The sequence below is a fragment of the Macrotis lagotis genome, chromosome 2 (genome assembly GCF_037893015.1).
Source record: "Macrotis lagotis isolate mMagLag1 chromosome 2, bilby.v1.9.chrom.fasta, whole genome shotgun sequence".
In the NCBI taxonomy this organism is placed as follows: domain Eukaryota; kingdom Metazoa; phylum Chordata; class Mammalia; order Peramelemorphia; family Peramelidae; genus Macrotis; species Macrotis lagotis.
The window spans coordinates 77528996-77546565 of record NC_133659.1 but is presented as its reverse complement, the minus strand read 5'-3'; the positions used below and the strand labels follow the sequence as shown (position 1 = coordinate 77546565).

At 40.1% G+C, this 17570-nt stretch overlaps 1 protein-coding gene across 2 annotated transcripts in view; it reads left to right on the top strand.

Annotated features, from left to right (window-relative positions):
- The window catches only part of RGS8 (regulator of G protein signaling 8), a 66474-nt gene that overhangs the window by 19317 nt on the left and 29587 nt on the right, over positions 1–17570 (top strand). Inside the window, exons 2-4 of one of the 2 annotated variants that reach the window (XM_074220384.1) lie at positions 6559–6635; positions 12102–12203; positions 14158–14222. In XM_074220384.1, the coding sequence (XP_074076485.1) occupies positions 6559–6635; positions 12102–12203; positions 14158–14222 (244 nt within the window). Of the gene's footprint in view, positions 1–6558; positions 6636–9098; positions 9125–12101; positions 12204–14157; positions 14223–17570 lie in introns of those variants that run through there. The other variant, XM_074220385.1, reaches the window with a different exon arrangement.

The window sequence follows — 17570 nt, the reverse complement described above, 5'->3', positions numbered from 1 at the left end:
CTCCAGGATCATGTACAAATCCTTCTGTGTTTTAAAACTGTTCAAACCTGCCCCCTTTGGACTTATCCAGTGTTCCTGTAACTCGCTCTCCTCCATGTTTTCTACAATTCCATGTCATTGATTTTTTTTTTTTTTTTTTTACTGTTCCTGAGATAAGATACTCCATCTCCTGATTCTGGACATTTTTCATTGACTATCCCCTGGTACCTGGAATGCTTTCCATTCTTATTTCCACCTCCTAGCTTTCCTAGCTTCTTATAGTTTCCAGCTAAAATTCTGTCTTCTGCAATCAACCTTTCCCCTCTTAATTCTAGTGCTTTCCCTCTATAGATAATTTCTGATTTATCCTATATTTTATTTGCATTTACTTGTGTATGTGTTGTCTGTCTTTTCCATTAGGTTGTGAGCTCCAGGAGATCAAGGACTCATTTTCTTTCTCTCTTTCTCTTCTGCACTCAGCACAGTAGATGCATACATAATAAATGCTAATGTACTTTGAGATTTCATACCCTTCACAGTCTGGCTCCATATCATTCCCCCCCTCACTCACTCTATATTCCAGTCAAACTGACCTATTTATTGTTACTTGTATATGACATTTCATATCTTTCTATAATTGTAACAACATGTTCTCACAATTGAAATACTCTCCCGGAACCCTTAGCTTCTTCCTTCAAAAACCCATTAAAGTCCTGATTCTCCCCATTTTTAGTACCCTGCCCTTCAAATGCCTTTGTATTTATTTGGAATATTCTTTTATCTGTGCACATCTTGTCTCCCCGTTAGACTCTAAACTTTTTGAGAGCAGGGATGATTGTATTTATGTCTTTGTATCCTATATATCGAGTGCAGTGCCTGCCATGTTGTTCATTTGTTCTGTCACATCCAGCTCTATGAGCCCATACCATACTGTCCATGGGGTTGTTATCGTAAAGATGTTGGAGTGGTTTGTCATTTCCTTTTCCACTGGATTAAGGCAAACAGAGATTAAGTGAATTGCCCAGGGTCACATAGTAATTGGCTAAGGCTGGATTTGAATTCAGAACTTCCTGACTCTAAGCATCGCTCTATCTGCTGAGCCACCTAGCTGTCTCCATCTGGCACACAAAGGTGCTAAATGATTGTTTCGCACTAGGGATGTAAAGACCAAATTGTAGAAACCTGAGTTTTTCCAGGAACCTCTGCTTTTGAGGAAATGATACATCCTTCATTTTCTAGACATTACCCCTATGCTTCAGCTGCTTTTTCTCTCTACCCTGTTTTCCCCTTTTTCTTTTGGAGTGTTCTTCCTGGATCTTCCATTTTGAGGAAGGACCAAGGAAAGCCATCCTTCATTCACCAGACTTCACCTTTATTCCTGTCTCCCCCCCCTTACCCCCCTTCTGCTCCCTTTTATGTGTTGTCCTATGCTGGTAGGAGACAAGCTCCTACCAAAGGGCAAGAATTGTATTTCCATTTGTATGCATTTGTATCTCCAACTTTTAGCGCAGTGCCTGGTCCATAGTCAGCATCTAATAAATAATTGCCCATTGACTGGACTAGACTCAGAATTGAGGTAGGGTACCAGATCTTTAAGTTCACAGAGGTGACATTCCCAGCTATGTCTGTTTTGATGCTTTGCCATTGCAAATGAGATAGCTGGATGCTTGAACTGTCGATGAGGAAACAGGAAGGTAAAAGCTAAAGTGGTATGTGAATAGTGGGCTGGAAGTATGGGCATTTTAGAGCAAAGTACTTTGACCAAGTGGCATCTTTCAGGGCTGCCCTTCCTTGAATCCTGCCTGTCTCCATGGTAACGCTAAATCATCACAGTTTATGTTGATTCATGTTTCTACCGTTACTAGGATTGTTCAGAAGTGGAGCTTGCTTTTAAAAGATTTGCAGCAGAGCGTTAGCACACAGGACCAAATTGAAATCTAATACATAAATGACTGTTTTTATGAAAAGCTTTTAAATATTGTACAGTCCTGGGTGGAATATTGGCTAACTAAATGCATGTGGGCCATTTTTGATGGACTTGTCCATAAATCTCCTACGTCATTATAGCTTTCTAAAATATTGCATCGTGAAATCTAATTTGCTTGTTCTGTCATCTCTTTAATTACATTTGTGTGTGTGTGTGTGTGTGTGTGTGTGTATCTTGCATGACAAGGGCATGGATTTCCTTAGCTTCTGATGAACTGAACCCTTCTCTGCTAGTGACACTGGGTTAACTCTCCCTTTGTAGGGTCAAGGGTACCTGGGCTGTCCCAGAAGATTAAAAGCAGATATTTGCTTTCTATCTTGGTTACAGTTGTTGTTAAGTTGTTTCAGTCATGACTGACTCTCTGTGAGCCCATTTAGGGTTTTTTTTTGGGAAAAGATCCTAGAGTGGCTTGCCATTCCTTCTCTGGCTCATTTTACAGATTAAAAAACCCCAGGCAAGCAAGGTTTGTTGGTGTGTTCCTTCTGGATCTTCCATTTTCAGGACTTGTCCAGGGTAGCAACAGCTTGTATCTGGAACCTTTGAGGTTTGCAAAGTAACTTTCCAAAGTATTTTCCTCAAAACGTTATTTATTCCGTTTTATAGACAAAACTTGCCCACCTCACATAGCTAGTAAGGGTCTGAGGAAGAATTTGAACTCAGTTTCTCCTGACATCTGGGCTGGCACTCTATCCACTGCACCATCTAACTGCCCAACTTGAACCTGAGAACAAGACTTTCTTGGCTACCATATTAAATTATTGTCTTATCTTGATTCTGTGAGACCCCCAAAACCTAGAACTGTTTCAGAACTAAGTCTAGTTGTGTCTTCCTTGTGTTGTACTGGTAAAGTTGATTTTTTTTTTGAACAAAAATATAAGAATTTACATAGATGTACTTTAAATTTCATCTTATTAGATGTGAGGCAGTATAGTATTTGAGTCAGGAAGACCAGGGTTCAAGTCCTTCTTCTGATACATATGGACTATATCACCTTAGGCAAATAACCTCTCAGTACTTCCAGGAACTTACCAGAAATTGAGTGCCAAGCTATATTGGTAGAGAGAATTTTCCCTCTGGGGGTCCTTTATACTGATGAAACCAAAAAAAAAAAAAAAAAAAAGAGCTACGGCACAGTTTCTCAGGAAAATAGGCAGAGTGAAAAAATTCTGTGTGAAATCAATTTTAAATTTTTGGAAGCCAAAGTGGTTATATTTTTGTTTGAAACAAATCGTATGTATTTTGAAAGTCATATAGCACTGGAGAACTATCGTGTTTTGGTAACAATTCTCCTATTTAAAGATAAAATCAATAAATTTACATTGATTTCCTTTTAGACATATGTACATATGGCATTCTATATAGCCACCCCAAGGCTTTGCTAAAGATACTAAGTAATTCTTCTTTACGGTCCATTCAAATAAAATGACATTTTATGATTAGCTGATGTCTTTGCTTGAAGTCCCTCCTCATTCAAGTCTGTCCTCTACTTAGCTATCAAACTGAATTTTCTAAAATGAAGGTGCGACCATGTCAGTCACCCCCACCTCCCTCATTCAGCAAACTCTAGTGGCTCCCCATCACTTCTAGCATCAAATATAAAATTCTCTGTTTGACTTTTAATTCCTTTTATAACCTGGCCACCCTCCTACCTTTCCAATGTTCTTAAAACTTCCTCCCTTCCATGTAGATCACAATCCAGTGTCATTAGCCTCCTTGGTGTTCTTTGAACATAACATTCCATTTTACAACACCCTACGTTTTCACTGACTGTCCCTCATCCCTGGAACACTCCCCTTCCTCCTTGCTACCTTCCAGTTTTACCTGGATTCTTTCCAGTCTCTGTTAAAAAGTCCCACCTTTTTCAGGAAGCTTTTGCCAGTCTTCCTTAATCTTAGTACTTTTCCTTTGAGACAACCCACCCAATTTATCCTGTCTATATCTTGTTTGCACAAGTTTTTTCCATGATTTCTCTCATTAGCCTGTGAGCTCTTTGAGAGCTGGGACTTTATTTTATTTTTTATTTTGCTTTATATACCCAGCACTCTGCCTGGCCCACAGAAAGCATTTAATAAATATTTGCTGATTAACTTATTTGGCAAATTAATCGAGATATGTAACCATTCACTAGGTGGAAATCTGGATTTGAAACTGAGCTGTAACTTTGACCTCTATTAGCCTTATTTTTCTTGTCTCTAAAATGGGACAAATAATGCTTATGTTATTCATCTCACAGAGTTGCTTTAACAAAAGTACTTTGGAAAGTTACAAACCTCAAAGTGTTCCAGAGATATGACTTTTTTTTTTTTTTTTTACCTAGGGCAAAACTAGGTAACTTATGAGTTTAGTACTAATAGGAGTTAGATGTATGGGTTGGGGGTTAAGGAAAGATAATGTTAGGGTGGGACAATCATGTCTCTAGTTTAGGGGCTATATGGAAGCTTAGATGTTGGAACCCTGGAGTTGGGAACAGTGCCAATCAACAGAGGCTTGATAGGTGAGATAAGGGGACATTAGTTGGGATGGAGAGGAAGCATTCTCTTTCATGGAGAAACCAGCCTCTCCCTCCAGTAGTACACCCTCCCTGATGATATGTCAGTGCTTTGGGAAAAGGGTGCCCTTTGCTAGTTTTGGCTTTGGGTAGGCATGCATTGTTATTGCTGTTAGCAGTGCAGAATGGCATCTGAAGTCAGGAGGACCTGAGTTCAAATGCGGCCTTAGACATTTAATAATTACCTAGCTGTGTAACCTTGGACAAGTCACTTAACCCCATTACCTTACAAAAAACCAAAAACAAAATAGCATCTGACTTCTAGGGATTTCATGGGATAGTGTCAAATGCCTTATACATATAAATGCATATGGCACAAACTGACTTTATGGCATTCTTTATTTGCATTATGGGAATATTTTTTTTTTCCTTCACAGAATTCATCTTTACAATTTATAACTATCAGTCTATTTTTCCCATAGTGCAGAATCCTAGGACAGTGATCCCAATGGCTGGAATCTTTATTTTTTAAGGAACAGATGCTTGTTCAGCCACAGTGACAATGAGAAAGTCAAAACCTCATCTTGTGCCACTAAGGCCCCTTTGCTGATCTGAGTGACACCATGGACATTAGGAACGAGACAATGAGTCACTGTAGAGACATCCTTGGAATTTATATTTGGCCCCTGTCATCAACAGCAGGCGGGGACCGCTGCATCACTCACTCTCTTGACACAATGCAGGTTTTGCAGGAAGAATCCTGAGGTGAAAAGTGGGCTTCTTCCAAGTCCTCACAGCCACTTTTCCTTGGGAATTCCTCCTGGCTCTAGTAAGTCCCATTGTGGTGGGTGTGAATACCAGACACCTTTTTTGGTTCCAGAGCAGATGTGTCCTTAGAACAAGAGGACCTGGGTACAGGGAACCAAGGAAGAAGCCAGGGAGGCGGCAGATTTGACTTATCCTATGGAACTCTTTCTGGGATGGCCACAGGACCTGCAAAGGTGTGACTGGTCAAGGAGTCTCAGGGGAGGTATGGTAAGAAGACAGACTAGGGAATGGGGGCAGAACAAAGGGGAGATGCTCACCCTTCTGCAACCTCAAGTCTCAGGAAGTTGCTAAGTGATGACAGAAAAAGTGAGGGGATATTTTCACTGTGGGAAGATCCAGGTGAGAATAGAGGGTGATAAGGGAGCAGGGTTGGGCAGATAGAGAATATGGAAATTTCTCATTAAGAGCCAGGGCATGACTGGGATTGGGAGGGGAGGGGAGAAGAGTGGAATGCTTATCTGTGCCTCAGTCTATGAGGTTCAGCTCTGATAGGAGGCTTAATGGCAACTCCCTCATGAGGAATGGAGAGGAATCAGATGGGTCACTTGAACATCAGAGCCTTCTCTCTGCATTTGTCACATCTCCCTAGCCATAATAAAGTACCCACAGCCCCTGCTCCTTAGGAGGCTTGACTTGGTCCTTGTTGGCAGCAGCTGTCTGGGGCAAGAATTCTGATTCCTGATCCCAGAGTAGCAACGGGCTCTCTGACTGCAGCAGATCTCCTTAAAATCGGATGCCCCATCTCCAGTTAAGTCCGGGCTGAGGTGGGGGTGGGGCACGAGGAAGAAATGCTTCTATCTGAACTCCCCCTCCCCCTTCCCCCACCCCCACCCACACTCCACCCCTCCAAGTCTCCTGGTGCGGAGGCAAGGTGGGGATGTGCTTCCTTCTCATTTAACTCAAGTCCAAGGATCTGAGAATCAGGTTAGCAAGGAGGAAGAGGGCCAGGCAGGTCTCTGATCAGGTGGGCACCTCCTTCATGCTTCCAATGAAAATGGGTGAGCAGACACCGCGTGGCAAAGCCTAGCCAAGCCACCTCCTGCTGGGTGTGGGATGCTTGAGTATTTACTGGATGTGACAAGCGGAGAGGAGAGCTTTCATCTGAACTGCTTGCAGCCTGGCAAAAGTGGTGGGAGGTGTGCGTGCGTGTGTGTGTGTGTGTGTGTGTGTGTGTGTGTGTGTGTGTGTGTGTGTGTCTGTTCACTCACCCACAGGCATGCATTCTTCACCCCGCCAAGGATTTCACTGCTAAGAGATAGATTTGCTCTCTCCTCAGAGCTCCTTGACCAGCAGCAGCCTCTCTGACCATCTGGCTGGCAAAGACCCACAGGCCATGAGGACAGGTCAAAGGCAGTGAGTATGACTTTCCTTTCTTTCTCTTCAATGCCCTTCCCCTATGTGTGCAGAGTACATTATCCATATTTAACTAATCTATCTTTAACCTACCTTTCTCTCTGCATATTGATTGCTTTCTCCCTATTCAAGCTCTCAATGACTCTTGCCCTCTCTCCAGTCTCTTCATTTAACCCTTGGTTTTCTTACTTCCTGGGGAGAGAGGGGTGGTCCTCCAGCCTTCTCCTCATTTTCTGCCATCCTATTGAATTTAGGAGGTTGCCCCCCCCCCCCCCCAAGACAGGGGGACTATGTTCCCTTTGCAGGGTCTGTCAAACTCCTCACCTTCCCTTTTATGCCCCAGACAGTACTATTTCTAAGGTTTTGGGGTAAACTTTGGGTACCGGGACTCTGATGGCTGAGCAAAATCACTGACTTCAGAACTGGTGAGGGTAATGAGCATAACTGTGGAAGGGAGAGAGCTAGGATGTGGCAACCTATGGATTCTCACAGAATAGGATCAGATGTTGGGTTTATGAAGATAACAAAAGAGTTGTTTGTTTGGGACAGAGGATCTGGGGAGTTGGAGAGGGGTAGGTTAGGGTGACATAACAGTGTCTGACAGCAGGCAGCCAAGGGATCCAGGGAAGGGAATCAGCTGGAGCCGTGAGTCATTTTGGGTGAGGAATGGGGGGGAGATTGCAGGGGAAATGCAAAGAGAAGTGAGGTCAAGGTAGAGTCTGCCAGGAGATACCTTGTCAGGCATGGGCAAGTGACCTTGCCTGCTCTGTTGTGGCTATAAGGGAATGAGGAGCTGAACTCCTGTCAATGTGATGGTTTGAGAGAAAACCTTGGGTGCTATGGATATGCATCTTCCCTTTATATATAGTTTCCATTCTTGTCAAGAGGAAGACAAGGGCACAAAGGACTAGAATATTGATTTCTCTGATTTCCTTTTTAGCTTGAAAGTATGACTCTAGCGGCAGCATAATTGAAGACAGGAGTCAGGACAGGGATTGGGAAAAATGTATTCTCTGTCCTGCAACACAATTTTCCAATTTCCTGGAGTAGATGATTTTTAAAACCATGAAATCTCAAGAGGTTTATTTGAGCCATATCTGTGATTATATTGTCATTTGGAAAATCCCTACCACTACCTGCTTTGCAACTTAAAGTCTTAGGGATGTCAAAGGAGAGGGAGGTTAAGTGATTTGCACAGGGTCACACTCTATGCATTGTGCAACACTGCCTCTTAAAAAGCAAATTAATTAATATATATTTTTAAAAGTTTTGAAAAGATACTCAGTGTTTATTGCTGGAGTTCCTTTGAGGAACTATTTATGGATGGGATGCCCCTGATAAAACTTGATTTTTCTTCTCTCACATCTTCTTTGTGGAAGTAACCAGGCTATGTCCTCACTGAACAGTTCAGTAGGGATCAAATACAATCCAATCAGTCTTAATATACATCCTAATAACCTCTCCTTTCTGGTCAAAAATGATTAGGTCCCTAAGAGATTAGTGGAGGATTTATATACAAACACACACACACACATAGTTGAGTTGTGACTTTTGCATACCCTAGGCAAAGTTTAAAAGTTGTACTCCTCAGACTTGAGTTTTACCCCCTTCCATATCTAAAAATTCTTCCTTTTCCCCATTAGTTGTTTCTGTAACACATATGACTTGATTTACCAGAAAATAAATCCCTATGAACCATGTAGAGTAGAATTTTTTGACTGCTAAAAATGGGCATTTATTAAAATCAACATCAAGAAGTATTCCTTGTTGAGTTTCCTCTTCTTTTGTGCTCTAGATCCTTTCTTTCTGTCTCCCCTTATCCTTGCAAAGGATAAATGGTGGGTCAGTAACATCTGAGAAGACTTCCTTGGAGTTTTTCCATGGCCTCCCTGAGCTGTGTTCTCCCATTATACCTCCTATCGGGAGGTATAAGACAGAATACTATCTAAACATACCATTTTGAATGTGTTGGAGGGCAGGGTGGGGAAAGGGTCAGTCAGGCATCATTAGTGTAGATTTGCCTCACTCATTAGTCACCTCAGTTTTGCCCTTGGAATGATGAGAGAACAGTGTTTTGGGGACTGCCAACTCAGTCCTTCCCTTGGGCCATATGTCCCACTTTCCTCTAAGTGATGGCTGGTAGCTTGGGAAACAGCAACTCCTGGCCTAAAGCAATCTGAGTCCACTCTGCTCGTTTTGGTCAGAACAACCTTGGGTGGGCTGACTTGGCTGAGGACACATTGCTCTTCCATGGTTGGATGATGTGAGTCCAAAGCCTACCTGAGAGGAGGTGGAGGAGTGAAGGGATTTGAGAGGGCCAGTGCCCCCTCTTTTACCTAGGATTCTTTGATTTTAGGTGAGAGGACGTGAAAGGGTAAATCCCTCTTCCCTGCAGTCTTACCTCCTGCCTTGAAGGCCCCGCAAGCCAGCCAATTAAAGGGTTGCCCGTAGCCGGATGCCTGTATGGCGGCCTTACTGATGCCACGGAGGTAACTGAACCATGACGTGTATTTTTTGCCCCACCTCCTTTCCTATCTTCCTTGCCTCCTGCTCTCCCTGTGCTTCTGTCCCATTCAAGCTTTCTCTGCTCATGCCTCTCTCCCCCTGCACTGCTTTGGCTTGTGTGTCCCCAATGGCATTGTGATTTTGTACAATGTCCTGTGCTCCAAGTGGGGATTCTTTAGTCCTAAACCTTGTGGTTGCAGGGTGTATGGTCCCACCATACAGATGACTGATAGGCGTGAGGATGGAAGTCTGAGGAAATGTGCTATTATTTGTTCTTATTACATTTTTAAGTTCATTGGAAGACTCACATCATGTTTGTAAGGATTGCTGCTTCAGGGAGGAGAACAAGGTGGTTTCTCCAACCCCTTCAGGCTAAAAAACCTAATCCTGATCTTTGGCCCTCCATTGTTATTTCTAATTTCTTTCACTTGAACTAAACAGGTCATATACAACCTGAGGCTTGACCTAGTCTAGAAAGAAAATAAAACTTATTCATTCTTAGAGCACAATCAGGGAAAGTCGTTGCCCAAGGGCCCCAAGGTGGTTTCTGATACAGGTAATTCTATCTCCTGCAGGGCCTCCCCAATTAGCCCATATAGATTTGCAAATTATGATTTACTCAAATTTCTGTAGCAGCCTCCCTCTCACCTGTTGAGATAGGTAACACAAGTAGCATATCCATTTTATAGAGGAGGAAAAGTGTGGTTTAATGAGGTGGTCTTACCTTTAAGAAGTCGCAGAATTAGGATTCAAATCTAGGGTTTTTTTCTGAATTCCAAGGCAGAACACAACTTTTTATCTTAGGAAACTCTGGAAATACTTCTATGAGAGCAGTTTTTATTCAATTTCATGTTATACTTTTAAGATCCTATAAATTTCAGAATAGGTGTAGTAAATTATTGAAGGCTAGTCTAATAGAACAACTTGTGACAACTTTTACTTGGATTCACTAAATTTGATGACCTGACAGTCCTTAATTAGTCATTTTAGAAGCCCCCCCCCATTCATCCAAAGATTTCAGTCATATGTAGCAGCAAGTGGTGAGAGAAAACTATTGTAGTAAATATTTTTTAGAATTATGAAAAAGATGGCTTAGTAATGGGAATTTAATAAATGGAAGTGGTAGGAGGAGGACAGGACATGCAGACCTAACTGCTTTTTGGAGGGGGAGCCTTAATGGAGACTCAAATGTTCTAGACTTGAAATGCTTTTGAAGAGATAGAATGTGTGCATAGAAATGTGTTTCTATTACAACTGGTCTCCTTTGGATGCAGCAAAGCAAAGCAAAACTAGAGAAAAGGGTCTTTCTGGGCCACAGGTGGGAAGTCACTGGAACCAACAGAAAGGAGAGAGAAGGCTTAAAATATCACTGTTCTAGAAGCTCCCTTAGCCTCCATTGCAAGTAAGGAAATGGCATAGCCCTACCCTTATAAATGAAACAAAAATTTCAAATATAAAAAGGTGGTATGAAAGTGAATTTGAGATTTTTTCTCTTTGGGGGGGTGATAATACGTGGTCCATTCTAATTAGAATCTATCTCATACACTGGCTTTCCAGTCTTATAGTGAGGGACAACATAGCACAGTAAGAGACCAGAAAGTGCTGAAGTCTCCAAAAGATCAATGGGAAAAAGTATTCATTAAATTCTATTATTATGGATAAAAATAGCTCATACTTATGTAGTGCTTTAAACTTTGCAAACCCTTTACATACATTATTACCTTGTGTGATTGTCACAAAAAAATCCATTTTTACAAATGAGGATCAGATCAGTTAGGTGACTTACCTTAGAGTCATATACCAAAAAATGCCAGTCAGTATTTGAAACCAGGTTTTTCTAGCTGTGACTACAGCATTAAAGTTAGCTTAAATGACCTATGCTTTAATCATGACTACTTTCAAATACTAGAATGAATCGGTGAGCTCAATGATGCGACTTCCCTCCAACAGTATAAATCATAACTCATCGAGGCCTCCCCAGACACTCTGAGTTTCATCTATAATCCTCCCCTAAGTTCATTAGAGGGGTCCATACAATGTGCTTCCTTGAGGTCTCCTATCAACCTCAAAATACTTATGGAACATGTGAACTACCCATCAATTATCATATATGAAAATATTGACTTGAGGGCAGGTCCTTGTTAATAAATGCAAGCAATGGGTGAATTGTTGAGATTAAAATGTGTTACCATTTTGATTTGTACCAAGTGATGTTAATTAAGGCAGAAAGCTTAGCTAATGAAATGATTGGAGTTGACAGTACAAATATAAATAGGATCCTATATGATGAATGCTTTAATTGTTAATTCTACCTCCCCTCTTTAACCTCTTCTGGTTTTTAGTTTTAGTATAATCAGAAGAGTTTGGTCTGAAGAGGGATTTCCATAATTAGCTCCATCACTAGTCCTATTCACAGAGGACTTCCACATTCTGCTCACCTCCTGAGCTCTCATTGCCACCGTTTTGAGCCTTCATGTCCATGCCTTGTGTCTCTCCAGTTTAGATGATGGTAATCAATAAAGCTTGATCTTGTCTCCCAAACCTTAATGCACTTCTTTGGATATCGTGAGCCTTTTTACATTGAGGAAACAGTTGCTTAATCTGACCTTCTATTGGTAGGGAAAGATGCAAATTGTTATTTTGACATCACTGTAGCTCCTATCCCAGTGGGGAAACCTGATTTAGAAAGTCTTCTGAGCTAACGACCTTCATTGACTGACTTACCACCAATTTGCTGTAGAAGTTTTAAAAAGCACTAGATCTCCAGGGGAAAATACCTGTTACGTATTCAGGTAGTCAGATAATGCTGCTGCTGATGGTTTCTTCCCTTTTGCTCATGAAATCTCAGGGGTGGTTGTGTGAACTAGTGAGCTTCTCAATGTTTTCTGTGTGCATCCTTTCTGTGAATCACTCTTTTTATTACAGTTTCTCTCTTCTCTCTGCTCCTGTTCTTGGTTGCAGGAACAAAGGGATGAGGACTCGCCTGGGCTGTCTGTCTCACAAATCAGATTCATGTAGTGATTTCACAGCCATTCTTCCTGACAAGCCAAACCGGGCTCTCAAGTAAGTATAGACATTCAGCCTTGTGACAGCCACTCAATTGTTAGAGTTCTTTGGGTACCCATTGGGTAGATGAGCTCCAGCTAGGGTTATGTACATATGGAATTATGGTCCTCCCAACAAGTAGTTAAAGGATGTGTGACTTTGTTAATCAGTTCACTTTAATAGCAATTTATTTATTTAACAAATATCTCATTTGATCCTCCTCCAAACTTTGTGTGAGATAGTAAAATAATATTAAAATAATATTAATGATGGACTTACCCAAGACAGTTAGGCACTCTGGTAGACAGAGTTCTGGACCTGGAGTCAGGAAAACTTGAATTCAGTTTCAACCTTAAACACTTAGCTATCCTGGGCAAGTCACTTATCCTCTGTCTGTCTTAATTTCCTCATCTGTAAAATGGAGGTAATAATGGAACCTATCTCCTAAGGTTATTGTGAGGATCAAATGGGATAATATTTGTAAGACTCTTTGCAAACCTTAAAATGCTATGTAAATGTTATCTGTTATTATTGAGGGATGTGCCCAAGATTACAGCTGTAAGTGGTTAAATGAAGGTTGAATTCAGGTCTTTGTACTCCAGGCTCTGTTTCCAACTGCTCTGTCCCTCCACAATACTATACTACCTCTGAATAGTTGTGAAAGGAACATTTATTGCTCTTGGAAATGAATGAAAATCTAATGTTTGGTCTCTCATCCCTCAGGAAAACATCAGGAATAATGTCTGGGGAGATGAAAGAGAATCTTTTTATTGTCCCCTTCCTGTTGGTATTAAATTTAGACCCTGGATTTTGAAATTAAGAAACTGAAACTTGCTTAAAATATTGTTAAAAAAACAATAAGTTAAATTAGTTCAGCATACCTAGGTGTTAAAGTCCCTTCTTGATTTTTCCCATCCTTCAAATGGAGGTGCCAATGGAGTATTTTACTCACCTGTCATCCCTTGTTCCACCCAGCCCATCTTCCCTTTAGGCCATATATTTTCTTGGTGGCTTCCTCCTTTTCAGGACTCTTCCTTGGTTACATGTGGCAGGCTACTCATACTCATTATAAGCAAATTCTACATTGTTCCATAATTGGTTTAAATTGCCTATGTTTTCAGAGGCAGATTTTGGGATAAGACCTTTAGGTTTTAGTATATATGTGTGTGTGTGTGTGTGTGTGTGTGTGTGTGTGTGTGTGTGTGTATATATATATATATATATATATATATATATATATATATATATATATATATATATATATGTATATGTATATATTTCTTTCAGGTCCCCTAAAGCACTAGTCTGGCAATGGGAGACATTTCTTCAGGATACTTGACATTCTCCACTGATGTTCTTGCCCAATGCTTCCCTTATGCATTAGAGATGATCCTTAGTTCTAGAAGAAAATGTAATTAGGCACAAGCTCTGGAAGGTCTTATCAGACTGAAAGGACTTTGAATATGGGTCCTGTAATAAGTTTTTCCCTTGCTGAGTTCAGAGAGAGTCATTGACAAGTTGCCCAAGGAGGAACGAATTGGGGGTTTTGGGGATAGTCCCAATAAGGACCAGACCTGTGATTTCTTTACTATATTCCTCCTAAGGGGAGGAAGTTTTCTCTACCAGTGCAAGTTGACCTGTTCTCCCTCACTTAGAGTCTTGGAGAGAAACCTAGAGCATCAAGAGATTAAATAATTTCCCAGGGATCACTGGGAATCTATGTGTCAGAGATAAATCTGATACTCTCATTTTTCTGGCTAGAAAGTCAGCTTCCAAAAAAATAAAACATCTGTGGTGATATAGAGGAATTTGGATCTCTACCAGGGGAAGTTTAGAACTTTGATTTAATTTGATCAACTGATTAATTGAATAATCTACTAATTTCAAGTTTCTATTTTGTGTTATTTTATGTCTCAAAAGAGACATACTGCTTTGTGGAAAGCATTCCAGAATGTTGTTTCTTCTGTTCCAGGAGGCTGTCCACAGAAGAAGCTACAAGATGGGCAGATTCATTTGATGTGCTCCTCTCCCATAAGTGTGAGTAGATACCAGGGTTTCTAATTTTGAGACTCAAATACAGTTTTCATAAGGAAGATAAGAACTTGTGCCCTCAGAGAACCATTAGAGCAACTTTTTAGGGGAGGGATTTTACTCTGAGACTAAAGGTTTGGGGGGGTTAAATGGTCAGGGTTCCTGGCTTTGGTTCCTAATTATTGCCAGTCAATCTAAGAACCATTTCCTCCAAGTCCTCAAGCTCTTTGGTTTGATCATTCATAAAGTAGCTTATACATAAATGGTGTAGAATACTAACATTGATGCTTCAGGTAATAAATCAAGGTGGGGGGGCGGCTGGGTGTCGAAGTGGATAAAGCACTATAAAGTGGAGTCAGGAGTACCTGGGTTCAAATCCGGTCTCAGACACTTAATAATTACCTAGCTGTGTGGCCTTGGGCAAGCCACTTAACCCCATTTGCCTTGCAAAAACCTAAAAAACAACAAAGCAGCAACAACAACAACAACAAATCAAGGGAGAGGCACTTTCCTTGGTTAGTCTTAATTCTACTTTATGTTTTTGTAAACTAAATCAAAATTAAAGTTTTGCTTTTCTCTTCAAGGCAATGAAATTCAATTAGAATTCATTACTTGCCTTCAGGGTGCAAGGAGAGAGAGTGAGAGTTGGTCTTAGACAAAGGTTCAAGAGTCAGTGTCTCAAGCAACTTTTTCAAGATTTTATATTCAGATAAGTGTCAATTAAAAAAATTATTTGTTAAGCCCTTAGCATTGTGCCTATCACATAGTAATCACTTAATAAATGCTCATTCCATTCATCCATCTAAAATGAATTGACAGTGGAAGTCCCTCACCAAAACTTTTCTAAACGGATGAAATCAAAGATCTTGTCCCCTTCCCCTAAATGTGGTACTTTTTTAGTTCCCCTGAATGTGGGGAACTTTTGACCCCCCAGGTAGCTTATATTCTTCTAGTGGAGGAGAGTAATTCTATTATTTCTTTTCTTGCTATGTCCACTGCTTCCCACAAAGCCAAAAGGTTCATACATACAAGTAGCTCATTGTAGAACAATAGTGGTGGTCAGGATTGAGGATGGTCATTGCCACTGGCCAAATGTCATTGGTGATAAACTATTCCAACTCCATTCTTTTCTTTCCTCACTTCAAGTTCTTACTGCAGCTCTCTATTTTGTAAACCTATTAGTTTATAAAGTATACCGATTGTCCTGATGATAGAGGGATATGTTAGTAGTGTATCTTTTAAAATTATTTGACTTTGTTGAGTAGACTCCATTTTCAATAAATAATTTGCAAGTGAAAATTACAAATGGAAGCAACTATAACAAATTGGGCAATTATCATGCATTCCTGTAGGAGAAATATTCAAATTTCCATCAATTACACTGAGAAAAAGTGATAAAAGGCAGATGCTGTTTGTGTTGGAGATAGGATTCTCAAAAGTAGTAAATTTGTCCTGTAAAGATTGATACACTAACTTGCCAAGTAGGACTTCAATTTTGACAGTTACTCCTACTCTTTTGAGAGGCTACAATATCTGGAGTCTCATTAGGGCTAAACCAAGTGTCATTCCCAATTTTTTTCTTTTTTTTCCTCCATTGGATTGGATTTATTTCAAGGTCATGTTGAAACTTGATTTTAGTTGCTGCCTCCAGAGTTGACTCACTGGGTTTATACCCCTGAGGCTGTTTTCTCATTGGTGAAATGGAGATAAAAATACTCCCTTCCTGTCTCATATGTGTGAATAATTGAAAGTTCTTCAGATGGTTTTCAATTTCTCTATAGAAAGGAGCTATGTGAAAACAAGGTGATATTAGGTGAAGGTATGTACTTTGAATACAAAACAATATCTTTATGAGATTAAGATGAACTACTTTGGACTTCAGATGGTTGGATATTTTCTTTTTTAACCCAGATCAACATTGGATCATTACAAAGGGCTGATGAATTTATTCTTGGGAGCTTTGTTAGAAGATATTGGTATTGACAGAGGACTGATGGTAGGAGGCCATTCATTTCTATCAATGGTTTTCAATCAGAAACCTTGGAGTATTGTGTTTCATTTTCAGAAGTGAAATATGAAAGAGACAGCCTGGTAGAATGAATAGAAGTTAGACATTAAAACCTAGGCCCAAGTGTCAATTGTGATACATACTTGTTGTATGACTCTGGGGGAGTCTCTCAGCTTCTTAGTACCCCCAGGCAACTCTAAGACTACATACTGATAAGGACATTTGTTCAAGAATTATATAAATATTATCATGGGTCTGGTTCTCCTCCTTTCTTATACCCCTTCCAAAAAAAAAAAAGTGAAATAGACCTTCTTAGAATTGAGAGACTAAGCTAACAAAAAACTTAAAATACCATTCCAGACTGATCCCATTTAAAATTAAACAAACATATTTCTATTAATATTGTGTTATCCTTTTGTAAATCTGATTTCTTACTGCCCAAGCAATCTTGGACAAGTGACTTAACATCTCTGGACCTTGGTTTCTTTATCTGTAAAGTAAAGGGGATGGATGAAATGGTCTCTGAGGTCCCTTCCAGCTTTAAGTCTCTGAGCCTACTTGTTTTTTTAACTCTGTATGGAAACTAAAAATCCATGTCTCTTTGAGAAGAGAGAGGTCTTTATTTGAGTCATGGGTAGAATTTCAGAGGCTTTGAATCATTGGTAGAATTCAGAGACTATTTTTCAGAACTTTGACTCTCAGGTACCTTCTAAATACAATTTTATAAGGTCCAGCATGAGGTCTAAGGAGATGTCAGTGCCTACTTTAACCTTGAAAGGAGTTGACATTTAAAAAATCTAATTAATTTGGGTTAGGATGGTGACTTAATTAGTGCTGATTAAGTTTTTCCAGAGGGATCTTAGATGCAATAGTCTCTTAGGAGGGACAGCCGTTGATCAGAACTGTATAGAGCTTTCAATTAAGACAACAAAGTATGTCCTAAAAATGAAGACAGGAAGACTGAATTCAATGGTTAGATCCCAGAGGAATGTATCAAGGTTCCATGAACCATTCCTTGGTAATTCTCTACAGCTGGGGAAGACTAAAAGAAATAAATAGTCTCTGAGTTTTCTTGATTCACAACACAAAATGCTCAAATTTCTTTTCTATTTCTCTTTTAACTTCCACCTTTAAACAGAACATAGAATGATACCATATTATAACTGGAGGGAATCTTGGAAATCATTTAGCCTAGTGATTTTCAAAATTTTTGGTCCTCAGTATCCTTTTACATGCTAAAAAAATTGAGGGCCTCTACCTTCCAAGAACTTTTGTTTATGTGGGTTTGTTGTTGCTGTTGTTGAGTCATTTCAGTCATGTCTAACTCTTTGTGATTCCATTTAAAT